Below are 26,906 nucleotides of genomic sequence, written 5' to 3'. Positions count from 1 at the left end.
ACCTCTGTATGGCTTTGTTAGGTTGAAACTATTTTTCCAAACGCGTAAGTGACTCGTTTCAGCCCACGTTGATTCGGTCTGGCACTGGTACTGGTCGTGGCCGCCTAATATTGGCTCAGCGACGTGTCTTTCAACTCTTCCTTGTACTCAGGCTCGGCTGGGCTGGGCTTGAACTGAACTCAATCAACGCCCAACCGTGTCGCATACCAAGCCTCATCATCTACAAGGAAACAAGACTAATCAACCACACTCTCAGAATCTACCAAGCCATCAAGATCATTCAATCCCCGCCACTACTTTCAAAATGCGTAAGTTCACAGATGCCGAGGCAGATCAGATGCAAGCCCTATATCAAAACAACCAGAGAGAAAGAAAGAGAGGAGAGAGACTACATTGACATGATCTATCTCCCCATCGACCAAAGACTCAACCAAACTCACAATACTCCAGATATCTACCGCCGACAAGCCCGCAATCTAGCCTGGTATGACCAAGATGGCGAACCATCCTCGCACAACCCATTCAAGAAATTCCGCCGTCGCCCACGCCGCACCAACTCAATCCAACTGGAAGAGCAACGCGGCGCCTCCAGAAGCATGGGTGACCTAAGCACAACCGAAGACCAACGCCGCCGCGCAGAGATGAACAACGGCCTCTCCGGCCCCGAGCACTATGACACATTCCCTCCCGAATCTGCAGGAAGCGACGTGAGCCCTTCATCGTTGCGGCACGCTGCAACGGCCGCCGGAGCAAAGGATCACCAGCATCAATTCTCAAGCCCCGAGCAAGGACCCGAACCGTCTATGCGAAGCCAGGATCCGATTAATGTTTCTTCGTCGCGGGAGTTGGATCTCGAGGGGGAGAGCGGCGTCGGTGCTGGGGCGGGAAAACCAAGATCGAGGTTTTTGGGCAAGTTTAGGCGCCAGAAGACTGAGGGCGATGCCGAGGAGTTCAAGGATGGAGAAGATGTTGAGGGGCCGACTTTTACGGTTGCGTCGCAGCTGCGCGCGACTATCCTCAATTCTTGGATTAATGTTCTTATTTTTGCGGCGCCGGCTGGAAGTAGGTTTTTCTCTTCTTATTTTGCCCTGGGATTGGGTATGCTGACTTTTTACTGTTTTAGTTGCGCTTTATTGCGTGGATGCAAATCCCATTGCCATTTTTGTTGTCAACTTTATTGCTATTATGTGAGTTCGAGCCCGCTCATCGTGGACACGAGAAAGGGATAAGAAGGAAAAACGCATGCTAATGATCGGTGGTACAGTCCTCTTGCAGCCATGCTGAGCTATGCGACAGAAGAAATTGCTATGCGGTATGTTATCATCTCCGAGTCGAATACAAGCACAGGATGGTGCAGATCATACTAACCACACACCGCAGGACTGGTGAAACAATCGGTGGATTGCTAAATGCTTCATTTGGGTAAGTCTTGCGTTACAGTCCAGTCCATTTGGATAACCCTCTAACGTCGCATTTTACAGTAACGCCGTCGAACTAATCGTCGCCATCATTGCCCTGATCAAGAGAGAAGTTATCATTGTCCAAACCTCTCTGATCGGCAGTATTCTATCGAATCTGCTCCTCGTCATGGGAATGTGTTTCTTCTTCGGCGGAATCAACCGCATGGAGCAGCACTTCAACGTCGTCGTCGCACAAACCGCAGCCAGTCTGCTCGCCCTCGCTGTTAGCAGTTTGATCATTCCAACTGCGTTCAAATCGTGGTCTGAAGGTATGTCCTGTCCTTCACCCATCACCCATTATCTATCTCCCTCCTCTTATCACTGCAAATCCGAACCACGTAACTGATCAATTCAATTAAACCAAACCAGGCAACAAAGACAAAGTCGCTCCCCTCTCCCGAGGAACCAGTGTTCTCCTCCTAATCACCTACGGCTGCTACCTCTTCTTCCAACTGAAGTCTCACGCCGCCATGTACAACGAGCCGAGCAAGAAAGTCGAGAAGCGCCGCCGCAAGCCCTCCGAAGGCGACCTATCGCGCGGACTGGCAAAGATCGGCGACGCAGCCGCGAAACAGATCGGCGGCGAGAATGCGCAGAACATGGAAATCCAGGAACCGGATGAGGAGCCTGAGCAGCCTCAGTTGACTATCTTCACCGCGTTGCTAACTCTTTTCCTGTCGACTGCGCTTGTTGCTGTTTGTGCTGAGTTCATGGTGAGTTTGTTCCCTGTCTGCTGTGTCAGATAGCATGGATGATCGAAAATGATTTAATACTGATACTAATACTCTGCTGTGTTAGGTTGACTCTATCGACGGCCTGACCAAGACCGGTGGCGTCAGCGATACTTTTGTCGGATTGATTCTCCTGCCTATTGTTGGTAATGCGGCGGAGCATGCTACGGCTGTGACTGTTGCGTGCAAGGATAAGATGGATCTGGCCATTGGCGTTGCTGTAGGATCTAGTATGCAGATTGCCCTGCTTGTTCTGCCGCTTATTGTTGTTCTTGGATGGATTATTGGTATGTTATTCAAAAGAATCACCCTGAATAGAAAGAAGGAGAACTAACAATGATCCCAGGTGTCGATGACATGACTCTTGGTTTCGATGGTTTCCAGGTCATTCTACTCTTCGTCTCTGTCCTCTTGGTACGCCTCCCTCCTTACAAACGCGAGATGATTCGTGCAATTCTAACTAATATAAAAGGTCAACTACCTTATCGGAGACGGCAAATCTCACTGGCTTGAGGGTGTCTTGCTTATGATGATGTACCTAATTATCGCCATTGCTGCTTGGTACGTCACACGCGTTCATGGGGGCACACCGACCCTTCCGTTCCAAACTATATGCGCATATGCTAATCTTCCCAGGTTCTTCTAATGCGCTCCACGAGCCATTGGACATTGCATTTATCTCTAGGTAATCTCTAAACTGGGCGGTTCATTCTCTATCTGCTCTCCTTATTTTGTACTGTGCTTTACTTTACCTTACTTCACTTCTTCCACTTCTTGGGGCGACATCTTTGAAAATACCAAATCTCTAATCTGAATACCCTTTCTCACACGTACGATTACCATACCTACCTAGGTAGGTGCCATCTACTATATATATACCTATCCTATCCTATCCTACCTACTCTACTAGTATGATCCTATCCTTGTATGTACATGTGCACCCACCCAATGAAATAAATACTAGTAGGCAGTTTTCCGACCAAGCTTCAACAAACCGATCAACGAGCGCACGGCCAGAAACCTCAATCCTCGGCATTAGATACCTAATCCATGCTGCATGTTCCTGCCAGTGCACAAATCTAATCTCACTTACCCCATATTCTTAGCCCAGCTTAGCCCAAATCAAATCACCGACACGGCCCACTACTAGTACATACTGGTACCAGTGATAAACAAGGTTACGTCCTGCATGTAACCCCTCCCTGCACCCCAACCGCCCCTGCCACAAGTCCGAGTCCGGGCCGGATGAAGCGAAGCAGAATAGCCTAAACAAAAGCACCCCGGGATAAATAAGGCCGAAGAACCTCCATACGTACGTACTAGCTCCAAAGAATGCACGTACTGATTAGTACCTTTGACGGCAGGATCGGGCCTGACTCCGAACAGGACAGCAGGCCTAAGCCCTGGTGCGCGTGAGCGTGAGCCCCAGCCTCGCGGCAGAATTACCCTCGCAAGCGAAATCAACACTGTCTGCCACCTGCCCCTACCCAGACCAAAACCAAGCCAAGCCGAAGATGGTAACCGGGCCGGCGGAACCGCATTAAGGCAATTACCGGCGGCACGATTGGTTTGGGATTGGTTTGTATTCAAGCTGGATCCGTTAGATTGGACCGCGATTAAGTACGGAGTAGTATGTACACAGCCTGAGATTAAATAACCGGGCTTCTAGAAGAATGTTAGTGGGACTTGAAGTTGGATAGATATGTAGATGTAGATGTAGATCGGTCGGGGCCTCTTGCCTCGTTGGTACACATATATGTAAGGGCCCAGAAGGTCACGGTCGGAGGGCAATTGCCCTAACTAATGATATGTACGGAGTACGGACATTTACTTGAATGGTTTGTGGCTCTGTTTGCTTTCAAGTTGATTCCAATGTCCCAGGTACTCCTTCCTAGTTCTGCGTTTGTGTGTGCGTTTGCTTTCGCCGGATGATGTGCGGCATATCGTACATACTAGCCACACATACATACATACTCCCCTCGCAATTGCAATCGAATCAACTGATCAATCTACTAGTAGCTGCTTGTGCGCTTAGTTTAACTAGTAGCTGTATTGTGACCTCACCTGTACCCTCTATGATGATTCCAATATATGATATCATTCCCAACCCAGCCAAGATCAGGAACGAAAAAAAAGAAAGCAAAAACCAGGAAATCAGAATCAGACACAGCACCAGAACCACAGGCAGAACCGGAATTCCACCTCCAACACCCCTTTTCCCATTACACATAACCCCCCACGGGGCGGATGCGACACGGCTCACTCGGGGTGTCACGGGTCCAAAAAGACCATCGGGCAGAAATCGGCTCGGTCGGGATCCCACGCAATGGAAAAAAAAAATCTTTCTTTTACCCGAACCGATGTGGGGTGGAATCTTGATTCCGAGCGAATATTGCCGTTTTAAAACATAATGTCTACATAAGCTGGTTATGAAGGATGGGGGTGCCAGTGAGAGAGCATGAGCATGAGCTTGAGCATGGGGGTTACAGGGTCCAATTTTTGAAATTTATCGTGGGATGGGGGGGGGGTTTTTTTTGGCTCCATTCAGGATTTTTCGGGTTACTTTTTCCAGATTGTTTGTGAGTATGAGTATCGGGGAAGGGTACAGAGTGCCTCCCTCAAAGTTCTCTCACCCTCCTATGTACTCCGTACCCACTGCGTATGCTCATAACTCCCTTTGATTTGAACAGCGGTTCTGCTACCTTGAGACGAGATCAGATGAAGCCAGAAGGCGGGGTGCAGCCCAACCCCAAACCCCAAACTCCAAACCCAACCCAGCCCAACTCAACTTAAACCCAAATCTAAATCCCAGAGGCAAAGAAAGCCAAATCCGAATTTAAACTCCAACCTCCAACTTAACATGGACATCAAGCCGTGTGAGGGCGGATATGAAAGTAAGACTAGAGTGGGAAAGGAAGGCTTGGCGCGGCTTCCTTTGCTTGGCTCATTGCGGTTTGACATTGACTTGTTTGGTTCTGGGTCAGATCTGTTTGGCTCTGCTCTGCTCTTCTCTGTTCTGCTCGGTGATGATCCGATCGGTTAAACTATGGACAAACTAGGAGAAGTGCTCGTACGCACATCATTGCAATTTACGGGTCGGGGGATAAACGGAGAAACTTGAAGGGACGGAAAAATCCAATTGACATAGGCTACGACGTGGAGGCTTTGGCATTGGCTATGGCTTTGGGAGGAGCTCAAAATAGTTCCTATTCGGGTCAATTTGCGCCGACCGATTCGGTAGTCCGGAGCGCGGTACGGGATGCCTGTTTGATCGGGTGAAGCCGAGGGAAAGGAAGGAATGGGAATTGGAACACTCGTATGGAGTGCCAGTGATTGATGAAGGAGGGAAGGGATAGAGTGGAGAATTATGATGAACTTGAACATGTTTCCCAGAACCTGGAATACCTTGCCTAGGTATATGTACTATGACAAGGCGAAAGGGTGAACATACATACTGGGTCATTGTTCATTGGGGGAGAGGATTGGATCGATCGGAAAACGGAGTGCGAGATTGAGATTGGGACGAGCTGGAGTCAGGTCAGGGGTTGTCGGGTCTTGTGGTCAGCAGGCGATCGTATTATTTTTGTTTTTTACCTTCCCGGCATGGATTGAACAGGATTGCCTTCGTTTTTTTTTTTTTTTTCTTTTCCCCCCCCGACTCTATTTCGCGGAGTCGTCATAGCAGAGACCCGGGCCCGATGTCATAGGTTCGGGTAGATTGAAGATGGACACTGAAGGAAGGGTCAGCTGAGTGACCCCGCCAAGAAAGGAACGGAAGAATTGAAACGGCTTGTGCACGTCCCCGAGACGAGAGGCGAGACCGGACCGGAAGGACGTAGGATACATACGAGTAGCATAGCATCCTATGGCATAGTTACCATATTCAGTATCCATAGGGTAGGTACTGCCGCTGTTAGGCGAGGTGACCTCGGACTGCGGCGCACTGAGGAAGTGTATGATTCCGATGATGACCATGGCCATGGCCATGGCGATTAATATTACTCCGTACTCCGTAGGTAATGACAATGCAGTAAGTTGGGGCTGCTTGAATTTCCCTTTTAAGGTCATTGGATCCACAGGGCGTTTTTGTCCTTGCGGATTTGCATTTTCTTTTTCGTGCCTGGTCGGATATCCACCGGGGAAAAGTCAAGGGGTCCACTCTGACACGAGGCAAAAGGAATTCCCGGATTATGACGAAGTAGGAGGTTGTTGGTAGCGTATACTGGAGTACTACGTGTATAGGTGAATTGTAGTTGAGTACAGGTACTCATACTCATACACTGCCAGTATCATCGATACTGTACCTACACCGCTACCTCATTACCAAGGATATTCTCCCGCCTGAGTCTACTCGTATATGCTTCATCGGCCCATAACCGACTTACCTAATGTGAATTGAGCAAATGCGGGGTTGGCCGGGGTCGGTTCGCTGGCGCTTCGGAGGCTGGGGACCAATCAGAACTCCAGCCGGACGGGGCCGAAAGTGTACGGGTCGGCCGTGGGAGACTCGGTGTATGACTTTCCCGTACCTGGGAAAACCAGGAGCCGTGTGTGAGAGGTGGTGGTGGTGGAGGTGAGAGATTGACATTGTGTATGGTGTTTTGTCTTGGTGGTGCGTGATATAAGGGTACTACAACAGCAACAACAACAATGATGGCTAACATGAGACAAAGGAAATCATCAATACCTACTACCACCATATGTACTCTGCCTGATGCTGATGCCTCGGATCGCCGATGCGGTCGGCCTCGGCTCATCTGCAGCGACCCATCATCGCTATGTCACGATGCACTGAGCCAGCTCCGTGATGCATCGGTCGTATTCCGTTGGTCTACCGAGCAACCAATCCTCCCGACCAGAGTATGGCAAGAGGGGCGGGGGAGAAGAAGAGAGAGCCAAGGGCAGCACGGACAAGCAACCGTGACACGGCGACCGCCGCCCCAAGTTTAGATCAGTTCGGTTCAGTTTAGTTCAGTGTTCAGTCCAATCCAATCCAGTCCAGTCCGGTCGAACTGTACCTCCAACCCGTCATGGCCGATCCTGGCCGCCACAATGGAGAAAGAGGTAGCGACTCACAGCACAATTGAATGTAACTTCCCGGAGAAGAGGAACGAGGATCAATTCGCGGATCGCGGTGCTCTCCCCGCGGGGAGGTCCGGGGGGGGGGGGTCAGGGACCCGCGACGATTGGGCGCCTCCTCCTCGTCGTCTTTCCCCCCTTGCTTTTTTTGGTTGGGAAAAAAAAAAAAAAGAAATTAATTAGAATTTACTGTTCCATTCTTCATTTTCGTCCACTCGGCGCCGGGGGGAGAGAGAGTCCGGGGATGGTGGATGGTGGATGGTGCGGAATTGAGAAATGGAATACCCGAGGGATCACGGATTACCAGAGTACAGATTACCATGATGTTCAGTGGTAGGATAGGGTCACGGACACAAGACCGCTGTCACAGTCTCTTTGGATCCATCTCATCTCCAACCCAACCCACAACCCAATCCAATCCCGAGAAGCTTCCCCTCACTGGACCCGAACCTGACCCATGTGGGTTTCAACAGAGCCCTACCGAGCCTGGCGGGTATAGCCTCCTCACGAGGGAAGGGGAAGAGGAAGAGGGCTGCCGTTGCAGGATGTGGAGTGGAGTGGGCATGGAAGGAAGTACCAAATAAAAAAAAGAAGGGAAAAAGAAAGAAAAAAGTACAGTGAATGGACATTATGGACACTATGGACACAGTGTATGGAGTACTCTCCGACTTTCCGGTCGTCCCGCTTGCCTGTTCAGGAGTTCCCGACCCGGGAAATGGGGGCGCCGTGACGGGGGAAAAAAGAAAGAGAAAAAAAAAGAAAGAATTATGGAGACGGTGGCTTCTTTGGGTCCGCGTGAGAATCCGATCCAGCACAATTGCCGATCGGGCATCATCCAGCCGTGACGGGGTTTAATGGGAGTAGAAAACCCGCCGACGCCGGGGCGACCTAGAAGGAATGAGAAGATGGCATATGATGGCAAAGAGTACAAGTACATTGTAGAAAGAGAGAGAAAGAGAGATTGCAATTGGAGCTCCTGAACCGGGCTGGGTACGACATGGAATGTTCCACACGGCTGGTTGCTCTTCCGGTGCTTCGGTCGGCGAGAGGAGGGGAGAATCGGGTGATCATGAGATCAGCGGAAGTAATAGGTAATAGGTAATCGGTTAGTATGGTAAATGGTATTTGGCGGGGAGTATGAGTATGGCACAGGGTATAGAAGATATCCTACCGTGTAGTTAGTAGTTAGTAGTGTAGTATACTAGTATACTACAGTATAGCTTTAGCTATACCTCAGTATTGCTAGTAGACATAGTATACACATAGGTATACACATAGGTTGTATACCCTCACCTATACCCATCTTCGCCTGGATATGCTAAATTCCCCACAAACCGGGGCTCCACTCTCCACGAATCGCGTCCTTGCATACTCCGTAGGCACCTCCGCAATTTCAATTTCCAATGCCCAGTTCCCCAGCGGCTCTCGGCTGTCTGTTTTAATTTTATTTTAATTTTCCCTTTTTTTTTTTTTTCCTTTCCCCGATGTTCTCGACTCCGTTCCCTCCCGAGTTACCACCGTTACTGGCCACTACTGGCCACCACTGGCCACCACAACTGGTTACTTCGCTCTGCCGACGGCTGCCCCGACTTTTTACTTTCTTTCTCCCCCACACTCCGCTTCGACTTTATTCTCGGCTTTGGGTCTTTGGGTCTTTGGGTCCTTTTGGCTCTTCTGGGTCTCTTTTGGGTTCTCTTGATTCTCTCGGCTTGCTTCTCTCCTCTTTGATTCCTATTTGACTCGACCTTCCCCCCCCTTCCCCCATTTCTCTCCCCTTTTCGGCATCTTCCCTCCTGTTCAACCCTCCTTGCCAACTCGCTATAATAGCAGCCAACAGTCATAACGGATCGGTGAGTCCTGTTGTGTGTGGTCGGCATATGCAATGCTGACGCGGTGTTTCGCAAAGCCGAGATTCTCATTCCCCCATTCTCTCCCCCATTGCCGCCTGACACTTCCTCACCCCCAGCCCGGCCGAAAAGTGTCACATACTCCCGAACCACCCACCACCACCAACCACCAACCACCACCACTTCCCCTTCTCACCTACTTTCTCTCTTCAACTACACTTCACACCACCACCACACAATTCATGGGATACCGATCCTGATCCTATTCGAAGTTGTCACTCCCGCAGACCTCGGGTCTGCTTAAATCACTATGCGATCCAGCATCGCTTGCGCTCGGTGTCGGCGTAGTAAGATCAAGTGCGTCAATGCCGGCATCGACACCACCTGCCGCGCCTGCGAATCCTCCGGTCGAGAATGTGTTTACCCAACACCCGCCATCGGTGTGAGTGGCGCAAAGCGCGACTTGGCTGCCCTGGCCGACGGCGACGATCGGAATGGTGACTGGGATGGTCCGAAACGCCAGCGCTCGCGCAAACTAACGGGCTTGTCGGGCGCCTCCGCCGGTGCCAAAGCCGGTCTTGACGCCCTCGATGCCTCCGTCTTGACCACCAAGGTCTGGGAATCTGTCTTCGATCTCTTCCAATCTCACTTTGCGACTCTTCTTCCCTTCCTACATCCCGCGACCTTCCTCGGCCAGATTCGGCAGCTCTCTACACCCGCTCCACCACTTGCGCCGATCGATGGGATTGATGCCGCACGAAACAATACCGGTCTGAAGACAGACCCGTCTGCTTCTCTCATTCCGTTAGGTGTTTTGGCTTTGACGGCCCGCTTCCACCCGCCGCTGGTCGCCTACCACTCCCCGGCCTCCCCCGGACATACTTCAAACCCTGTCGCGGCATCCGAATACTATGCAACAGCACTCCGCAGCCGGCTGGCCGGTCTCGAGGGAGCTAGCCTGGCCATGCCCGATCTGGCACGGGTTCAAGCGCTGCTAATGTTGGCCCTGCATGAGTGGGGCATGTGTCGCGGCAAGAGCGCCTGGGTTTATGTAGGAATGGCCATTCGTCTGGCCCAGGCCATGGGCTTACCCTTTGAATTGGAGAATGAGTTTCCCCTGCGTGATATGTCCCGCTGCTCCCCCGGCTTCAAGACTGAGGCAGATCACTTTGGTGTTCGCCGCCGCTCAGAGGCCAAAGAGGCAACCTCCGACGATATCATTGCTCAAGAAACCAAGCGCCGAACCTTCTGGGCCTGTTTTACCCTGGACCGATGCCTCAGCAGCGGGAAATATCGCCCGCGCATGATTCGGGTCAAAGAGCTCGGAATTCAGTTGCCGAGTGATAATGCATTCGCCTTCGGCGAGCGGGTACGAACGGCCCGACTTAACGAGCCGACGGCTCGCCGACCACCAAGCTTTGGTGCACAGGGGGTTCAGATCCCAAGCATCCGCCAAAGTATAGGGGGCTTCAACGATGAGAAGCTTCCTCCTACTAACGGAACCCCGGACCCCAAGGCATGGTCGCCCATTTCACGCCGCAAGGATTCGAGCGAGGACGATGTGGATCGATGGGAGGTTGGTGCTGAAGAGTCGGTCCTCAGCCGAGTGATTCGTATCATTCGCATCTGGGGCAGCATTGCCAAGTGGTCTTGCGCTGGCGGTCGACGAAACGAGCAATATCCCCCATGGCACCCGGAATCGCGATTCGCATCGCTCCGATCGCAATTAAATGAATTTCAGGACAGCCTTTCCCGAAACCTGCAGTACTCCCTGCGAAATACTGATACCCACATCATGTACAAGACTACGCTGGCACCATACACCGTCATGCACGTTGTATACTTCCTGTCTGTTATTGTGCTTCACCGAGCATACATCCCCTTCTTGCCCCTTCGCTGCAATGAGCCATCGGGTCCCCTCGATGAGCCCTTGTTCCCCTCGGACAAGGTGAATGGCGCTCCCGATGGTTTCTGGCGTGACAGCTCCCGTGAATTGTTCAAGGCCGCCCGTCAGATGATTGATCTGGTGGCTACCTGTCAAGGACGTGGCGCCCTAGTGGAGAATCCTCTCGTGGGCTTTGCTATTTACAATGCTGCCTTCATTGGTGTATACGGTACGCACTTCACTCATATGGACACAGAGGGCTTGATGGGGCCCAAGGCTCCTCCCGCAAGTCACGATAGCCCCCAGCCCGGCGCTGCACAAGTCCGCAAGGCTCTCGATATCCTCCGGGAGACGCGACCTCGATTGCGAATGGCCGTGGGATGGTTCCGTACCTTGAATCGCCTCCACAGCTACTTCTCCAAGGTCAAGCGTGACTTCCGTCGCTACTCACGCAATCGACTGGACAGCATGTCTGATGCCTCGGACCACGCCATGGCCAATGGGGTGCGACCGGTTCGCGATGGGGGTATCGGGGGTGGCCTAGAGGAGTTCAAGCTTCTCGAGAAGCTCTTCCTGGACTTTGGATCGATCGAAGATCAACTCAACGAGCCTGGATTCGACGACGAGGGCAATGCCATTGCCATCGCCGGAGAGCCAATGATGCAAGAGCGCTCCGCCAATCTCAGTGATGCTGGAAGCAACGCAGTCAAGAGCGAACTAGGCGATGTGAGCGACCAGCCCCTAGATGGAGCCGGTGGTCGTCGCGAGTCATGGGTACCAATCAACAGCCCCGGCTTTCCTCCCCCGGGCCATGAAGGAGACCGTCGACCTAGCCTCCCTCTGCCCAACAGCCGTCCCATGCCATCACAATCACCATACTCCCTCCCATCCCTCCAACAGCACCACCCAGACGGACCCATGTACACATCTTCTCCTCCAAACCTTCCCTCCATAGCAGCGACCACCCAATCGCCTTCCCAATACCTCACTACCACATCCGGCAACCGTCTCCAGCCCATCAACTCCTGGCTCCCCTCTCGCCCCTCCGTACCACCTCCTCCATACTCCCAGTCTCTACCCCCTATCAACGCCACCGCTGCTTCTCCACACAGTCTGGCCGTCCTACCACCTCCACCCCCAGTCGCTCAGCTCGCTCCATCTCCGCCTCTCACCTCCACCGATGGGCCGGACTCGAATATGCTGTCAACCTGCTTAGCTGGTGACGATGTCCTCGCTTTCTTGGATGGCTGCGAATGGTCACAGCTTTCCCTCAACGCACCATCTGAAGTGGGTATCCCTGTTGGTTGGCTGAGTGCGGTCTGGTCGCAATTCACTCGGTAAATGCCGCGGCCTTGGTCCCAGCATCTGCTCTTGAACCCTTCCAGATTTGTCTTTTGGGCGGGCAATCGACGCCGGCATTTCTCTTTGTCTGTACTATTATTCTTACTTTTTACGACTTTCCGTCCTTACGTCTCACGTATGTACGACTATCTTCCACGAATTCGCTGGCGACATGGAGAGGATGATATGACAGGGCAGGGCAGGGTAGAGTACGTTTCGGTACATTACCTTGTCTTGCTTTATTTTGATGTGGCATGAGCAGCTCAGCTCTTCTCAGTCAACGCACAAAACCCATCAGGAATCGACGCGATGATGGTTTGGAGCCGGTTGGTCTATGTATTCTTCTATCCTCCCTTTCTGGAAAAGGAGGAGTGCAGACATCGACCGCCTCCATCAGATTAGCAAGAACTTACCATAGCTCTACTTATTAACTATGGTACTGTCTTGATTAATCCATATCATCCATCACTTGCTTCTTGCTTGCTCTCTTTCCCTCACAATCCTCCTTCCCTGATTATTGTCTTATCTCTGTCTCGTTCCGGCGCAGCTATAGCGGCCTTTTACCCTGGCCTGGCCTTCCCTGTCTCATCCTTTTGGATCTTGCTTTTTCTTCCTGTTTATCCCTGGTTTGATTTGATTTGATTTCCTTGTTTAGTACCAACGGTACCTGGCTGGTTGGATTGGATTGGATTGGGTTCGGTTCGGTTGGGTAGGAATGGAAAAGAAAACCAGCGTATATCCCTTTCCCTACCACGCTGTTCTGCTCTGCGTTCTTTGTTTCAAGCTCTTCCTTGGCTTTTTGATTCCGTTTTGAAGCTCTGTTTTGTTTCTGCCAGCCGATATCGATTGCTGTTTCGAGCGTGCGCTATCTTTTTATTTGTTTATCTTGTCAAAGTTTTCTTTTTCTTTTCCTTTTGAGGTTTCTTCAATGGTTTCCTTTGTCGGTTTGGGATCCCGACCTCTTGTGTGTCGTGGAATGTGATTATGATGAGCTACGGCGTTACGCTCAGAGGAATTTATTTTCCGGGCCTGTTGGCCTTTTTCTTTCTTACCTACTCATTTATACCCTTGCTTTCTGTGGTAAAATTTCTTCTGTTCTCTTTCATAGTAGGTATAGATCCCTACGTACTACGAGGAAGGGAAAAGTAGGCTTGTGGTCTTGAGTGTTCAGATTATTTGGGACTGGAGGCCTCCAAGGTTGGACTACTGGTGCTCAAGTTTAGGAGAAGCTCAACAGTTCCTGCCCCATTTGATAGTAGTGGGTCAAGATGAAATGAGAAACCTGTGACTAAACCAGACGCTGGAAACCATCAAATCTTACAAAGACCCTTCTCTCCATGTAACTAGTAGTCCTGGGGAATTCCTCATGCGGCTTCAAGTTTAGCTTCCCGCGGAATCAAGTCGGTGAGCATAGACCAACTTGAAGCTGAAGTTTCGCATTCTGGAAGTATGTACTAAATGCATCCAGGTAAATTGGCTATACTCCGAACTGCTCAATAATAGTTATACACTTTCCTCCGGTTTGAGCGAAATCGCCGAATAAAACATCATGTGACAGATTTCCTGACTTCAAGCTCTCTTTGCTTTCTTCTTCTAGCCAGCCTCCATGCAGTGCATTGGAACCTTCAGTTTGATCCATTTCAATGTGAAAGTCCCTATGACTATAATAATATAATGCACGATTCTTTTTCAACTCCTCAAGTCCTTCATACTTCTTCCGAGGTTCACACGAAAAAGGGATAGGTTAACGCCAAGTCCCCCTGGCCCAGTCGGAGGTAAACAACGAACCTGACCTATTCATAGATGCGAACACGAGAGCCAAGAGCTTCTAACTGTCGGAGAGTCTTGGCACAGCCATCCATTCTCTCTTAGACCGCTCAGCCTCCATTCAGCCTTGACGGATACAGAGAGTCAAGCATAGATTTGATCCTTTTGGGAGAGCACCTGATTGGACATTACATGCCAGCCGCAGCTACTCCAAATGGCTTGCAGAACTGTCCTGATCAGACGAACACGCAAGTTCACGGCTCGCTTTCGCTCAACAAACGACAGAACTTGATGATAAAATTACTGGGCATGTCCAGATTTGCTGAAGCACCGCTAGATCAAACGTTGATGAGCTAGTGTTCTTCTTTAGAATATACTGAGACGTTACGATGCTATATTTGTCTTGACTCGAAGAAACCCACAATACGAAGACGGGAACTTCAAGTTTACGAAGCTGTGGTTGACCTCGGAAACCCCTCCTAAATGTAGCAAGTTTGTTAGGCGATCGATCGACACTCATTGGCCACAAAATTAATATCGTCGATCAGGTTTATATACAATCCTTGCTTATCAAAGTGCCCCGTAATTTAGGTCCTCCTGGTTATCGCATACATACTTGGCAGCCCCCATCAACAGTATTGAAAATGGCCGATCGCTCGTGATGGGCTATTTCGGGCTTCAGCTGAGAAAAAAAACACGAGAATGAGCAGACGGAGTAGCCATATCATTTGAAACTTTACTAAAAAAAACCTCGTAGCAATCAATCCGGATTAAGTATAAATACCTCTATCTTTCCCGTCTTCAATAACTATCATCAACTAATATCAAACTCAAAGAACCTCAAACAACCCCAAACAACCAAAAGCCACATTACAAACCTTCCATTTCCATTAAACCCCCCCAAACAATCCACCAAAATGAAGTTCGCCGCCACTATCATCGCCAGTCTCATCACTGTGCTGCCCATGGCCAACGCCTGGATCTTCTCCACTACCGCCGGTCAGTGGGATGGCGAAAACAACCGTCGCTGCACCAAGGCCTCCTCCAGCGCTGGCGACGTTATCGACTGGGAGAACGAGTGGGGCTCTGACTGCACCCTGCGCGTGTACAGCGACAGCAAGTGCCGCACTCAGATTGGTATTGCTTCTGATGATTGGAATGACCACGAGCTCAGCACAGGGATGGGTAGCTTTAAGGTTTCGAGCTGCTAGTTACACTGCACGCCTGTAGGGGGGGTCAGTTAGAAGGAAAGGGGCTTTGGATATTGTTTTTCTGAGATTTCGCTTGCTTGGTTGTTGTCTTTATGTTTTTGTTTCAATGTGATATTCCAGACAAGTGTTGCGGGGAAGAGGATATGGATTTTTTGGTACCACCAGGATGCCCTAGAGAAATTCAAGTTTCAGATACATGGAATCCATAATTCGGCTTCAGGCACATTGAGAAGATATAGCTTTATCTATGGAACATATATTGAAAATTATATTAAGAAATTAGCTTTGTTCGACACCGAGGCACCCCGAGGCACGTTGCTATGACAATATACTTCAGGTATTGTACAGGAGGTAAAATATCCGACGAAATGGTCAGGTATCCGTCAACTGTTGTTGATAAGTTATGCTTCAATCTTCGTTGATTGTCTGTCGTTGTGTGTAAGATACAAGTATGCCGGTAAAGGTCTACTGGGTGCTCAACCAAAAAGTCCCTGACCTGTCCGCCTCCCTCGCAACTTGAAATTATAATAACTACTTCCAGGATTTAGAAATGGACTGTTTATGTATGAATTTATGATGACAAATAATGCTTCGTAAGGCGGCTTTGCATGAGAAGAAAATTGATTCGATTCAGGTAGACTTAACGCTCGAAGCTAAGTAATCTTTTCCTTAATAAATATACACAAATTCATCATTCTCTCGGTCCGTAAGGTCGTCTGCCACATGTGCTCCAGCGTGAACGACTTCCTGTCCCATGTCATTTTTCTGATTCTCATCAATGCCGTGGAATTTGGCCTGCATTGAATGGTCAACGACCTGGGCGCTCTTTCCATTATGCACACGGCGGCGGGCTTGCTGCTTATTGAGGAACCAAAGGTTAGTCCACTGGATAAGGACAATGGCAACCAAAGTGCAGAATATCCCCAGACAGGCACGTAGCCCAGGGTGGTACGTGGGCGCGTCCTGTGCACTGAAAAGTAGCGGGCCGACAATATTGCCAGCAGAGGACGCGGCATTGTAAAGACTCATGGCGACTGACTTCTTGGTGCTTCCCGCAGTGTTGCCGACAATCCAGGTCACGATAAGCGGGTTCCCGCCAAAAAGAAATGCGAGTAAATAATAGCCGGCCAGTAGTGCTCCTTGTTCAGAGCTGGTGCGGGGAACAGCGTAGAGTATGGCTAAACCAGCGACCACCGGGAGTATAAAAGTGGACAGGATAACAGCTTTGAGTCGGACTGCTTGGGCCAGATAACTGGCAAGAAGAATTATGATGAATTGCATTACGCCGAAGGGCATTGTAAGCAAACTGGTGGTATATTTATCGTAGCCCAGGCCGCCAATAATCAGGGGACCAAAAATATTGGTCACACTGGCACCGATATTGAGGAGCATTGCCATCCCGATCCATAGGTAGGTTTTGGGTTCCAATAAGGCTTCCACAACGTGGTTGATCTTGAATTCGGTATTTCCGGTTCCTGTCTGATTGGCACGAAGTCTCTCCATTGCCTGGGCTTTCTCTTCTTCATTTAGGAACCGAGCGGTCGATACATCGTTGTCTAAGCGCCAATATACCACCGGGGCAGAAACAATTGTCACCAGGCCGACAAAAACGAAAATACTAGAAAAAAGAGTTAGGAAAAACAAGCGAGCATTAATAATATGGGAACTCACATCTGCCATGATTGTAATACATCCGATTTGATGTGTGCCAAACCATAAGACAGCGCTGCTGCCACGATGGTCGCTAGCCCATTAGTACTGTACCACGCCGCGATCCGCAACGGCTGCTCTGCCCGACGATACCACTGACTAGTGAGAATACTAAATAGCGGCAAGCAGCCGGCCTCAAACAGGCCAAGAAAGAAGCGAGTGGCCATAAGCCCTTGGAAATTGTGGCAGGCGGCCATACACGCCTGGGCGATCCCCCATCCCAGGCAGAGGGTGGGCATGAGAATCTTCGGCGGCACTTTGACGATGAGATATGACGAGAACGGCTGCCAGGCCAGCTGAGCGATCGAGCTAATCGAACCAACTAAAGAGTACTGGTTCCCCACTAGGCCAGTGTCGGTTTTCAGCCCGAACGTCGCGCCATATCCCAGCACCGTCTTGTCTAAAATTTGCAAAAAGTAGACCCAGATCAGCACGACGAGGATGGTCCGGTCTGTTTTGCGGCAGATTCGCTTGCTGTCCTCCTCAGTCAACGGCACATGCGGGACGTCGACCTCGAACGGTTCGCTCGCCTTCGCCAACTGCGGGCTTTCATCGTGGATTGTGTGAGGTTTGGACATGGTGAGCTGATGGTCCGGCAAATTAACGAACAAGGACAAAGGCCCACCAGGATACCAGGGGGAGAGGGGAATGGGAAAAGATCCATTTTATCTCTGGCTACCCCCACGCGTCGTCCAATAGGGAGCACCCACTTCCCCGCGTTCCCCCACGTCTCCATGCTGCTTGGCAAGGAATCCAACACGATCACCTGTCTCGGTGGCGTTGTAGGACCGAGCTTGCCATTGGCGATCATAGCCAGATGCATCGAAATGGTGGGGGCTGGGCCAATCCGGGGCTGACGATTACCGGCTTGACTGTCTACGCTAGCTTGGTGCCAACTTACCGACTGGGGGGGGTTCCACGGGGAAAATGTGGGGGATCAGTGGTAGACATGGTGATGCTGAAACTTCATAGGGGATAGGGGATAAGAAAGTTGGAGTAAGGTTCCAGTGAGTGCTAACATCCGACCATTGCCGAAAAGAACCCTCCATTTTCGTTGTATTATATCATGTTTGGCACTAAACATAAGAGTGTCTGCAGAGATTCCATCTCGGGCCGGGGGGGGGGGCCACGCTCGGCTTGCTCGACTTGCTCGACTTTCATGGGGTGCGCGATATTTGGAGTAGGAACGTGCGAGCTTGTGGCACAGAATATTGGCCGTGTCAGTAAACATTCAATATGCTAGACTTTTTGGCTTCCGTGGAAGGGTTGTATTGCTTAGGGGATTCCGAGCGTAAGCTGGGCAGGAGGATGAATTAGAGAACCTTTCGCGGCAGTAGGTAGGTAGGTGCTGTGGTCACTACCTCTTGCAAGGCTCGTTCAATATTTACATAATAAAACTTTCAACTATCACCATGGCTCATCGCAAGCAGGTAACCGACGATGATTGTCATCGCCCGGTATTACCTTGGCCGTTGGCTTAAGACTGGGGATTATGTCGCTGAGCTCAGCGCTCGGATCGGCGCCCGTTAGGCCGACGGATTGCCTTCTATTACCGATATGGATGCCGACCATAGCCGATGTGCTGTCTTCAGTCTTGCATGAAGTGGGCACTCCGATTGGCCCAGCAAGCACCGGGCAGTGTCACGTCGTGATTTTGGCGTGCGGCCGCGTGGTTCCCTGAGATAGATACTCTGCAGATACTCTTACCGTGCCAAATATGATATAGTGTAACGAAAATGGCGGGTTCTTTTCGGCAATGGTCGGCCTCGCCATGCCAACACGACGCTATGAGGATGGTGCGCCGAATGGCTTCCAGCGAGGTATAAGAATGCTATGATTGCACAGGACATTGCACTACGCGTTAACACTCATCGGAACATTGCTCTAACTTTCTTATCCCCTGATTCATACATTAAGCTTTCAACATCACCATGTCTACCACTATCACAGAAACTGTGACGGCACCGGCCCCTACCCCTTCGCTGAAGGTCATCAAGAACGGATTCGGGGCAGAGATCACAGGCCTGGACTTTGCCAACGGCGTGACCGACGAAGGGTATATGTTTATTGAAGATGCGATAAAGAAGGTGGGCAGCCCTGCAGATAGCATCAATGCAAGCACTGTATTAACAACATCTGCAGCATGGATTTGCCGTAGTTCGACAGACAAAATTGGTCGATGAGACTCACCTTGAGCTGGCTCGCAAATTCGGCGAGCTTGACGACGTGACTCCCTACAACAAAGCCGGCCGTGAGCACCGTTTGAAATATAACGAATTGTTCGACGTTGGGAACGTTGATGTCGATGGCTCGATTGTTGACTTGAGCAGCCCCCGTGGCGAGGCGAATAAGGTATGTCCTCTATCAGCGCAATGACGTTCAGGGTAGCTAGACGAATCCCAGCTGATTCGCCCAGGGCAATGCGCTCTTTCACACTGACTCCAGCTTCAACCCTCGACGCGCTGGTTACTCTCTGCTACTAGCCCACGAGCTTCCTCCCTCTGGTACCGGGGGCTCCACTGCCTTTGCCGACATGAGGGCTGCCTACCGCGATCTTGAACCTGAATTTAAAAAATTGCTCCACGAGAAGAAATTCATCGCCCGTCACTCCATCCTACACTCGAAGAAAATGGCAGCTCCCGAATGCTTCAAAGACGTTGAGCCTACAGACTATTTTATGAGTCGCCACTGGTTGCTACAAGTTCATGAGCGCACTGGCATCCCTACTATATACCTCGCGAAGCATATTCATTCCCTTGAAGGTGTTTCGCCCAAGAGAGTCTCTGTCCATTCTTGACAGACTTTTTGACCACGCTACCCAGGATGAGTATGTCGTTGAGGTGGAGTGGAAAAATGTAGGTGATATGATAGTTTGGGACAATACATGTACAATGCACCGTGCTGTTAGCGGTGAGTTTGTCACCAAGTACAGGAGGGACATGAGGCGAGCCACCGTGCATGACGATAGCAGCCTGGCATGGGGCTTCAACGAAAGGAGTAACGAACGCATGGGTCTACCTTGAGGCGTTAGTGATACTTTGGGCTTGCCGTTGGCAGGAAGTAGCGTAAATGAGATCAGTAGGTATTTTAGCTCTGCATGCAATGTTTCTTCTTTCACATACTCCGAGGCTCTACCGTAGTATGTATACGGGTATCTGGTAGTTCCCCGCATTTCCTCTTCCGGAAATAATTTGCCGACTACAGCCGATCACCAATTTCAAGATTTATACAGCCTCAACTATCCCATTTTGGCGACCCGTCATCAGACTCATCACCATTGATTGGCACTATCGGTAGCAATGACCACCACAACAGGTAAAAGATCCTACCGTGCGTGCCTACGCTGCCGTCAGCGCAAGACTGAGATGCAACCTGTGAGGTCCCTCCCGCACCGGCCCAATCACATTTCCATTTTGGCTTCGCTTCGCTACCGCTCACACTGCTGCTAGTGATGGAATCGGAGAGCCGAAAAAGCCCCCATGCGTGGCATGTTACGAGTCGGGAAAGGAGTGCATTCTCACCAAGTCCCGCCGCGGAGGGAACTTTCGACACTTTCGGGCCGGGTCACGGCTGGGCACTGCAGCCCCGGACAATACTATCCTTACACAGCCAGATAAAGTATTCGGTCCGCAACGCGATGTGTCCTCTGATGACGAAAGGAGCACTGCAAGGGATGATTCCGGTGGTGTCTTGGCCATGGAGCTGAGAAATCCTTCCGATGCTCTGCATATTTTGGCCCTTTCCGGTGATCAGCCCCGAGCGCGCCATTCAAGGACAAGTCCCAACGGCGCAGTGGTCCCTATAGTGCAAGGCAGTACGACGACAGCCGCGAACCAGCCGCTTGAGTCTCAACATCATGTTCACCCCGTATGCACTGTCTTTGATGATTATGAGCTGGTGCAGAGAGGACTACTGCGGCCAAGCCTCGTGTCTGAGCTGCTCCTCAAGTCGGTCATCTCGGCTGTTTATTGAGTCGGCATTGGCTAACGTGACCAGATATGTCCGCTATTACCACCCATACTGTCCGATAGTTCCTGCGTATGTGTTACGCAGTTCGAACTTGGGCAAAATCCAGAAATCTGACTACTTTTTGCTGACCGCGATCCTCACCATAGCGTCAAGGGATGATCCTTGCCATGCGCTTACCCACCGCTATTGTTGGGACCATGCGCAGCGCCTGCTGGTCGATGTGCTTTTAGCGCACCCCTGGACCCAGACTCCGAGGACTGTAGAGGGTCTATTGCTTCTAGCCGAATGGCTACCCCATATCCAAATACAGGAAACAATGTCCGAGGCACCGAAGAATTTGTTCAGCGAAGACAGAACGGCGTGGTCTCTGGTCGGCCTTGCTGTGCGACATGGCTACCTTCAGCGCCTTGACCAAGCTGCGTTCCCGAATAACAATAGCAGTGACTCTAAGGAACGAGCGGATCAAAATAGGCTTGTGTGGGCAAGTAAGGGATTACTCTAAAATGAACATTCGCTCTTTCCAACGTTTGCTGATGACTCTAGATATCTTTATGGCTGACAGGCAGATATCAGTCAGACTGGGACAGTCCTTCTGGTCCCGGGCCCCTCCCTCGCGGCCAAATTCGCAGCCCATGATTTCCCGACTCTCCAGCCACGCCCCGAGAATGGGCATCAAGATTACGCATCTGTCCTGCAAGCGTCCATGGAGCTAGTTCAGATCCTGCACAATGCTCACGCCGTCCTCTACTCCTCCAAGGAACGAACACTAGCAATGGTCTATGAAGGGAATTACGCCCGGTATCTCGACGACTTCCGCAACGCAGCGACAACTTGGCACTCGACGTGGTCTGCCTTGGCGATCTCCCCGAGTATCAAGAGCACACTGCTCATCATGTACGAGTACATTTCGCTGTATACCAATGCCTTTTCCTTCCAGGCTGTCCTGACAAGGGCCTCGGACCCGCGCACGTCGACAGCCCCGCGGCAGACAAGCAAGGGCGCATTTGCAGGACTGTTGTCGAATGGGATTATGGCCTCTCCCGATGGCCGGTATATCTTTGATGCTATCAGCGCAGCAATGAACCTCCTCAGTCTAATGAACGGTCTCGACCCGCACCGGGATTTATGTTACCTTCCCTCTCGTTACTACTTGTAAGTAGTTGTGTGGCCGAACACATGAAACAAATAGACTATAGGCAGACGTCAGCCTTTACTAATGAGTCGATAGATACGGAGTCTACGCCGCGGTCCTCCTGCATAAAGCCAACTGTGCCGGCGCGTTCCAACCCAACCAGCGTCATGAGGTAACATCCCTCGCGCGAAAATTTGTGTCCTGTCTTGAACAAGCCCCGTCCACGGAATCACACATCTGCCACAGCTACAGCCGCATGCTGAAGCAGCTCTGGAGCGCCCGAGAAAGGAAGACCAAGCCTACTGGTACTCCCAAACCTGCGCCTCCAAGCAGTACAACGGACCTTTATCACCACCACGAAATACTCGCAGCACATCAGCAGCCTATGCCTCAGACAACTGAGCAGACGACGCCTTCCGACAGTTTTAGCCCGTCCAGGTTCTTCGAGTCTCTACCAGGAGAGGCCGACGGAACCGCCACGTTTCCTTCTATTGAAGGATACTTACTGGGGTCGTTTATGCCCGGCGTTGCGGATTTCAGTACCCCTGGCTTGGGGGCCGGGTTTGCGCAGCATTCGTTTGGTGAGGGGTTTCAGGATTGGGGCTTATATTAAGGCGGGGTGGATTCTCACGGTCCTGTATAGAACGAATGTATCAGATGTATTAGATACCTGGCCCTCTTATGAAGGCAAATTTTGCTTTATTACACAGTCCACATAAAAGACATGCGTTAGCCGCTTCCGTACCGGAACCGAAAACTACATTGTGGAAAATACTAGTATTTTATGAACCTAACGCCCGCGCGAAGGGCTGCGGATGAAGAATTTGTTGTGGAATTAGACTTAATTGCCGCAGATGACACGTACGAATACTAGCCACTGTGATGCAGTACCTCCAATATCCCATTGACGGACTGTTTTATATTGGGTTTTGGATGATCAGGTTAGGTAGGGCCAGTAATCTGATTCTTCTAGAGGTGCTTCTACTATGTAACTAACGGCCAAAAGCCGATGTCACAAATCCGTAGATAGAATCTCTCTAGATCCGATATGGTAGTAGATAGACCATCCGATAAGCAGGTTCCTAATTTGCGACTTCCCCTCACCCTCACCCTCCACAACTTGAATGTGTCGCAGCCTCGGTGCTGATTTTAAAGTCAGTTGTAATTACTAGCGTGTACGCCCCTCGCGGACGGTGAGAACAGTCCCACGCGCTAATTTGAGAATCCTCACCGTTCACCTACCAGCCGTTCCTGTATTACCAGTGTACGGATCCCCTCTGAATAGCGTCATTGGTGATCTCCCCCAGTCAAAAAGAAGAGTAAATTCAAGTAAGTTTACTTCAAGCTGCCAGTTCACGGCTTCCTCAGATCAAATACGGCCATTTGAGTTTACTATCCCGAGGTGCCATGGTAGTTGTTAACCCCGGAAACAAATGCGGCAATGCGTGGCAAAGTTGGTTAAGGTTTCCCAGATAGTTGGTACTCCATTTAGCAAGTACATATTGTACGGGAAATGGTTCCTGGTTTCTGTTTGAAGGCTCCTCCTGATCAGCGAATGTTTTACCTTCGCAAATATTCCCAGAGCTGCACCAAAGATGATTCAACTTGCAGATCTGCTGAACAAAATTTCCGTGACTACCGATGCCCGGTTATCGAATGCCCAGTGTTGGTTATCTACAGCCCAGCTGATGCTAACTAACAATGATCTTCGTCCTGGTTGGTTACTAATTTCTTCTTTGGATACCTGTTACCTTTGAAAGTGCCTTTCATTGCAGGGTCCATTTTTTGACTCTCGCAGTATATTCCTGAGCTGAGAGAGAAAAAGGAGACCATACAAGATACATGTTTCACGTTCGTGGAAATGCTAACAATTCCTATGTTATTGATAGTTGAGATTCAATTTCGGCAATGGAAGGGTTTCAACTTTGTCTTCTATTGGACCGCAGACTCTTTGAACCTGGTACGTCTTGCCTGTATTGATGGTGCGGATAACAAACCGTATGCTGGATATTTTTCAAATCCCAAAAGCCCATCCGAATAGGAGATGACTGGGAACAGAATACATGGATGATATCGTCTGCCATGCTGGAAAATGGTCTATCATGGTGGCAATCTTGGATTTGTGTGTGGATTGGTAACTCTATCGCGGCTTGCTTCGTATGTCTAATGGGTCGTATTGGCGCCGTGTACCATATTCCATTCGCCGTCGCAAATCGCGCTTCCTTTGGAGTTTGGGGTTCTTTTTGGCCTGTGGCTACCAGATGTGCAATGGCCATCATATGGTATAGCGTGCAGGTAAATATGCACCATTCAATATGGACTTCATAAATACGTGTCCCATTTTAATACTATTAAGCAGGCATATCTCGGAGGTAGGTGAATCGCTATTTATACTACAGAAAACGCCATGGAAGCTTACCTACTCTCTTCTCATCGAACTTGAAGGCGAATGTGTGACTATAATGCTTGAAGCAATATGGTCGAAATATGCTGATGTTCCAAATGCACTGCCCACTAAAAGTGGTGTTACCACTAAGAGCTTTGCCAGCTTCTTTCTATTCTGGCTTCTCTCCTTACCAGCACTATGGATTCCAGTTCATAAGGTTCGCCATTTGTTTACTATCAAATCGATCTATTCTCCAGCAGCTGCGATAGGCTTTGTTATCTGGGCAACTAATCGAGCTGGAGGTGTCGGTACTGTGTTTAAACGGCCAAGCACAGTTCATGGCGGGACCCTTGCTTGGGTCATAATCAAGAGTATCATGCAAACCCTTTCTAATTTCACCGCGCTAATTATCAATATCCCGGATTTTGCGAGATATGCAAAAACCCCAGAAAGTGCATTATGGACTCAGCTCATAACGATCCCTATCTCATTTGCCATAACTTCGCTTTTTGGAATCCTTCTTTCAACCGCATCAACTGCCATCTATGGACAGCCTATGTGGAACCCTCTCACGCTTTTACATGAATTCCTAAAAGATGCTAGCTCGGCCGAGCGTTTAGGTGTCTTCTTAATCGCCCTTGGTCTTGCCCTTGCACAACTAGGAACAAACGTCGCAGCAAATTCAGTCTCAGGTGGCACTAATATGGCAGCATTACTTCCTCGGTTTATCAATATCAGACGGGGTAGCTATATCTGTGCAGCTCTTAGTCTGGCTGTCTGTCCGGTATGTTTCTTCAAATGCCGTCAAGTCGTCCCACAAAAGTAACGAATGCATTATAGTGGAAAATAATCTCTTCCCCGCCGAATTCAACATATTCCTCACCGCATTATCTACATTTCTGTGCCCAATCATCGGTGTCATAATCAGCGACTATTACCTCGTACGCGGAGGCTGCCTTGACGTCAAGGAGCTATATAGCGCTCGGAAAAGCGGACCCTACTACGGGATCTACGGTGTTTCCTGGCGGGCATACCTGGCCTACATCCTTGGCATTTCGATTAATATTCCTGATTTCGCGGGTATTATAGGGGCAAATGTTCCTTCCGGCGCGCAGCGTATCTATGATGTCAATTTTATTTCTGGGTTTATTGTGTCTATGGGGATATATTGGATTTTGGCTCGCATCCAGCGTGCATTTTCGATAAGTGATGACTTGAACCGAGCGCAGAATAATCAAATTTGTTCTGTATAGGGTGCCCACAGCTGAGCCATGATCTACATATTCGACCAGTTCGCGTGGATTCAGCTTGTGCACTAGTTGCGAAATCGGGCGATCTGAGCGGCAGCATGCATATAGGAGACGAATCAGCCTTGAGAATTGGTTTCTACCCCGGCATTCCAGTTTGCATCTACCCTATAATACCTTATAGCCGAGCCATAGTATGTGCATACACGAGAGTGATAGATTTACCTGAAGTTTTTCAAGTTTGTATTAGTAGTACTAGTACTAGTGATCCCAAGCCAACTTGAATCAGCATACAAAGATATTCGTCGCAACTCATTTTATTCATCAATTCCCCCTTTGTTCTGCCATTCGAAATCAAAGCTTGCAATAAAGCTGGATGAGCCCTTGTTTTCTTTTTCAAAAATATTCGGCTTAATTGTTTCTACGTAGAATCCAGATGGCCTTTCCCGGCGGGGGGCTGAGATACTTGTCACTGGTGGATCTTCAGGCTGTAACCGATTAACTTGAAGTTGCCGAGTACACTGATTCCACTGTCTTTCGATCTCGTTACCAGCAGTTAAATAAGCGGTATCAGCGACATTGTAGGTCATGCAATTATTCAAGCTTTTCACGGTATAGCGTATCGCCCAGTCATGGGTGTTGAAGCTCAGCACGTCATCGCGTAAAGATGCTAGTAAGAGAAAAGAAATAATTCAATTGAGTATATCCTTACGTTGGCTGGCCTGGGAGGTTTGGGAATTCGAAATTTCTACATTGCATAGACCGATATGAGTCATGATTTCTATTGACGACTGATCAAGTTTTGAAAATCTTTGAAAAATAAAGACATGTTCAAAATTTAGATAAAAAAAGTATTACTGAAGGAAGTCCAGTTAGCCCCTTAGAAGGGTTCTCATCTTAGCATGATCTTGGGATTAATGGTTTGGGTTGATCTGACTCATTTGACCTCAATGGTTTTATTTCGATGTTTGAGGGTCGAATTGGCTTGGTCTTTGTTTTTTTTTCCTTCTCTTTTTAGATTTTGCTGAAGAATAGTTGGGCAATTCAAGCTTGATCTCTCATGGGGATTTGGAGTTTCCGAAGAGCATTAGATTGAGTATGGGAGCTCAGATGGGAAGCTTCAAGAATTCTTGTTTTCGCC

General features: G+C 49.8%; 10 protein-coding genes across 10 annotated transcripts; 8 read left to right on the top strand and 2 right to left on the bottom strand.

Moving 5' to 3' along the window:
* Positions 1-304: 304 nt before the first annotated feature.
* N7509_000654 (hydrogen/calcium exchanger domain-containing protein) lies at positions 305-2,837 on the top strand (the record flags this gene model as incomplete). The annotated part of the gene is made up of 11 exons (XM_056625291.1): positions 305-308; positions 451-1,062; positions 1,124-1,187; positions 1,265-1,312; positions 1,381-1,422; positions 1,482-1,729; positions 1,830-2,173; positions 2,259-2,478; positions 2,538-2,605; positions 2,664-2,752; positions 2,828-2,837. The coding sequence occupies 11 exons, from the start codon at positions 305-307 to the stop codon at positions 2,835-2,837; spliced, it is 1,749 nt and encodes a 582-aa protein (XP_056493873.1).
* A 2,214-nt stretch (positions 2,838-5,051) lies between these two features.
* On the top strand, positions 5,052-5,234 carry N7509_000653 (uncharacterized protein; the record flags this gene model as incomplete). The annotated part of the gene is made up of 1 exon (XM_056625290.1): positions 5,052-5,234. One exon carries the CDS (start codon positions 5,052-5,054, stop codon positions 5,232-5,234), a length of 183 nt encoding a protein of 60 aa, XP_056493872.1.
* A 617-nt stretch (positions 5,235-5,851) lies between these two features.
* On the bottom strand, positions 5,852-6,178 carry N7509_000652 (uncharacterized protein; the record flags this gene model as incomplete). The annotated part of the gene is made up of 1 exon (XM_056625289.1): positions 5,852-6,178. One exon carries the CDS (start codon positions 6,176-6,178, stop codon positions 5,852-5,854), a length of 327 nt encoding a protein of 108 aa, XP_056493871.1.
* Positions 6,179-9,427: 3,249 nt separating this feature from the next.
* Positions 9,428-12,343, top strand: N7509_000651 (putative C6 transcription factor; the record flags this gene model as incomplete). Its single annotated transcript, XM_056625288.1, has 1 exon — positions 9,428-12,343. One exon carries the CDS (start codon positions 9,428-9,430, stop codon positions 12,341-12,343), a length of 2,916 nt encoding a protein of 971 aa, XP_056493870.1.
* A 2,684-nt stretch (positions 12,344-15,027) lies between these two features.
* Positions 15,028-15,321, top strand: N7509_000650 (uncharacterized protein; the record flags this gene model as incomplete). Its single annotated transcript, XM_056625287.1, has 1 exon — positions 15,028-15,321. The coding sequence occupies one exon, from the start codon at positions 15,028-15,030 to the stop codon at positions 15,319-15,321; it is 294 nt and encodes a 97-aa protein (XP_056493869.1).
* Positions 15,322-15,990: 669 nt separating this feature from the next.
* On the bottom strand, positions 15,991-17,609 carry N7509_000649 (uncharacterized protein; the record flags this gene model as incomplete). The annotated part of the gene is made up of 2 exons (XM_056625286.1): positions 15,991-16,939; positions 16,993-17,609. The coding sequence occupies 2 exons, from the start codon at positions 17,607-17,609 to the stop codon at positions 15,991-15,993; spliced, it is 1,566 nt and encodes a 521-aa protein (XP_056493868.1).
* A 1,353-nt stretch (positions 17,610-18,962) lies between these two features.
* Positions 18,963-20,054, top strand: N7509_000648 (TauD/TfdA dioxygenase family protein; the record flags this gene model as incomplete). Its single annotated transcript, XM_056625285.1, is given in 4 exon segments — positions 18,963-19,118; positions 19,174-19,383; positions 19,448-19,795; positions 19,812-20,054. The coding sequence occupies 4 exon segments, from the start codon at positions 18,963-18,965 to the stop codon at positions 20,052-20,054; spliced, it is 957 nt and encodes a 318-aa protein (XP_056493867.1).
* A 276-nt stretch (positions 20,055-20,330) lies between these two features.
* N7509_000647 (uncharacterized protein) lies at positions 20,331-21,003 on the top strand (the record flags this gene model as incomplete). Its single annotated transcript, XM_056625284.1, has 2 exons — positions 20,331-20,346; positions 20,411-21,003. 2 exons carry the CDS (start codon positions 20,331-20,333, stop codon positions 21,001-21,003), a joined length of 609 nt encoding a protein of 202 aa, XP_056493866.1.
* Positions 21,004-21,316: 313 nt separating this feature from the next.
* On the top strand, positions 21,317-22,745 carry N7509_000646 (fungal specific transcription factor domain-containing protein; the record flags this gene model as incomplete). The annotated part of the gene is made up of 3 exons (XM_056625283.1): positions 21,317-21,485; positions 21,567-22,152; positions 22,229-22,745. 3 exons carry the CDS (start codon positions 21,317-21,319, stop codon positions 22,743-22,745), a joined length of 1,272 nt encoding a protein of 423 aa, XP_056493865.1.
* A 982-nt stretch (positions 22,746-23,727) lies between these two features.
* On the top strand, positions 23,728-25,771 carry N7509_000645 (uncharacterized protein; the record flags this gene model as incomplete). Its single annotated transcript, XM_056625282.1, has 5 exons — positions 23,728-23,797; positions 24,022-24,092; positions 24,161-24,427; positions 24,532-25,302; positions 25,328-25,771. 5 exons carry the CDS (start codon positions 23,728-23,730, stop codon positions 25,769-25,771), a joined length of 1,623 nt encoding a protein of 540 aa, XP_056493864.1.
* Between the last annotated feature and the right edge of the window lie 1,135 nt (positions 25,772-26,906).

This window comes from Penicillium cosmopolitanum (genome assembly GCF_028827165.1).
Source record: "Penicillium cosmopolitanum strain IBT 29677 chromosome Unknown utg000003l:1.0-3747932.0:1.0-3751027.0, whole genome shotgun sequence".
Taxonomy (NCBI): domain Eukaryota; kingdom Fungi; phylum Ascomycota; class Eurotiomycetes; order Eurotiales; family Aspergillaceae; genus Penicillium; species Penicillium cosmopolitanum.
Note: the sequence above shows the minus strand (reverse complement) of the source record. Positions and strands in the feature narration are given on the sequence as shown.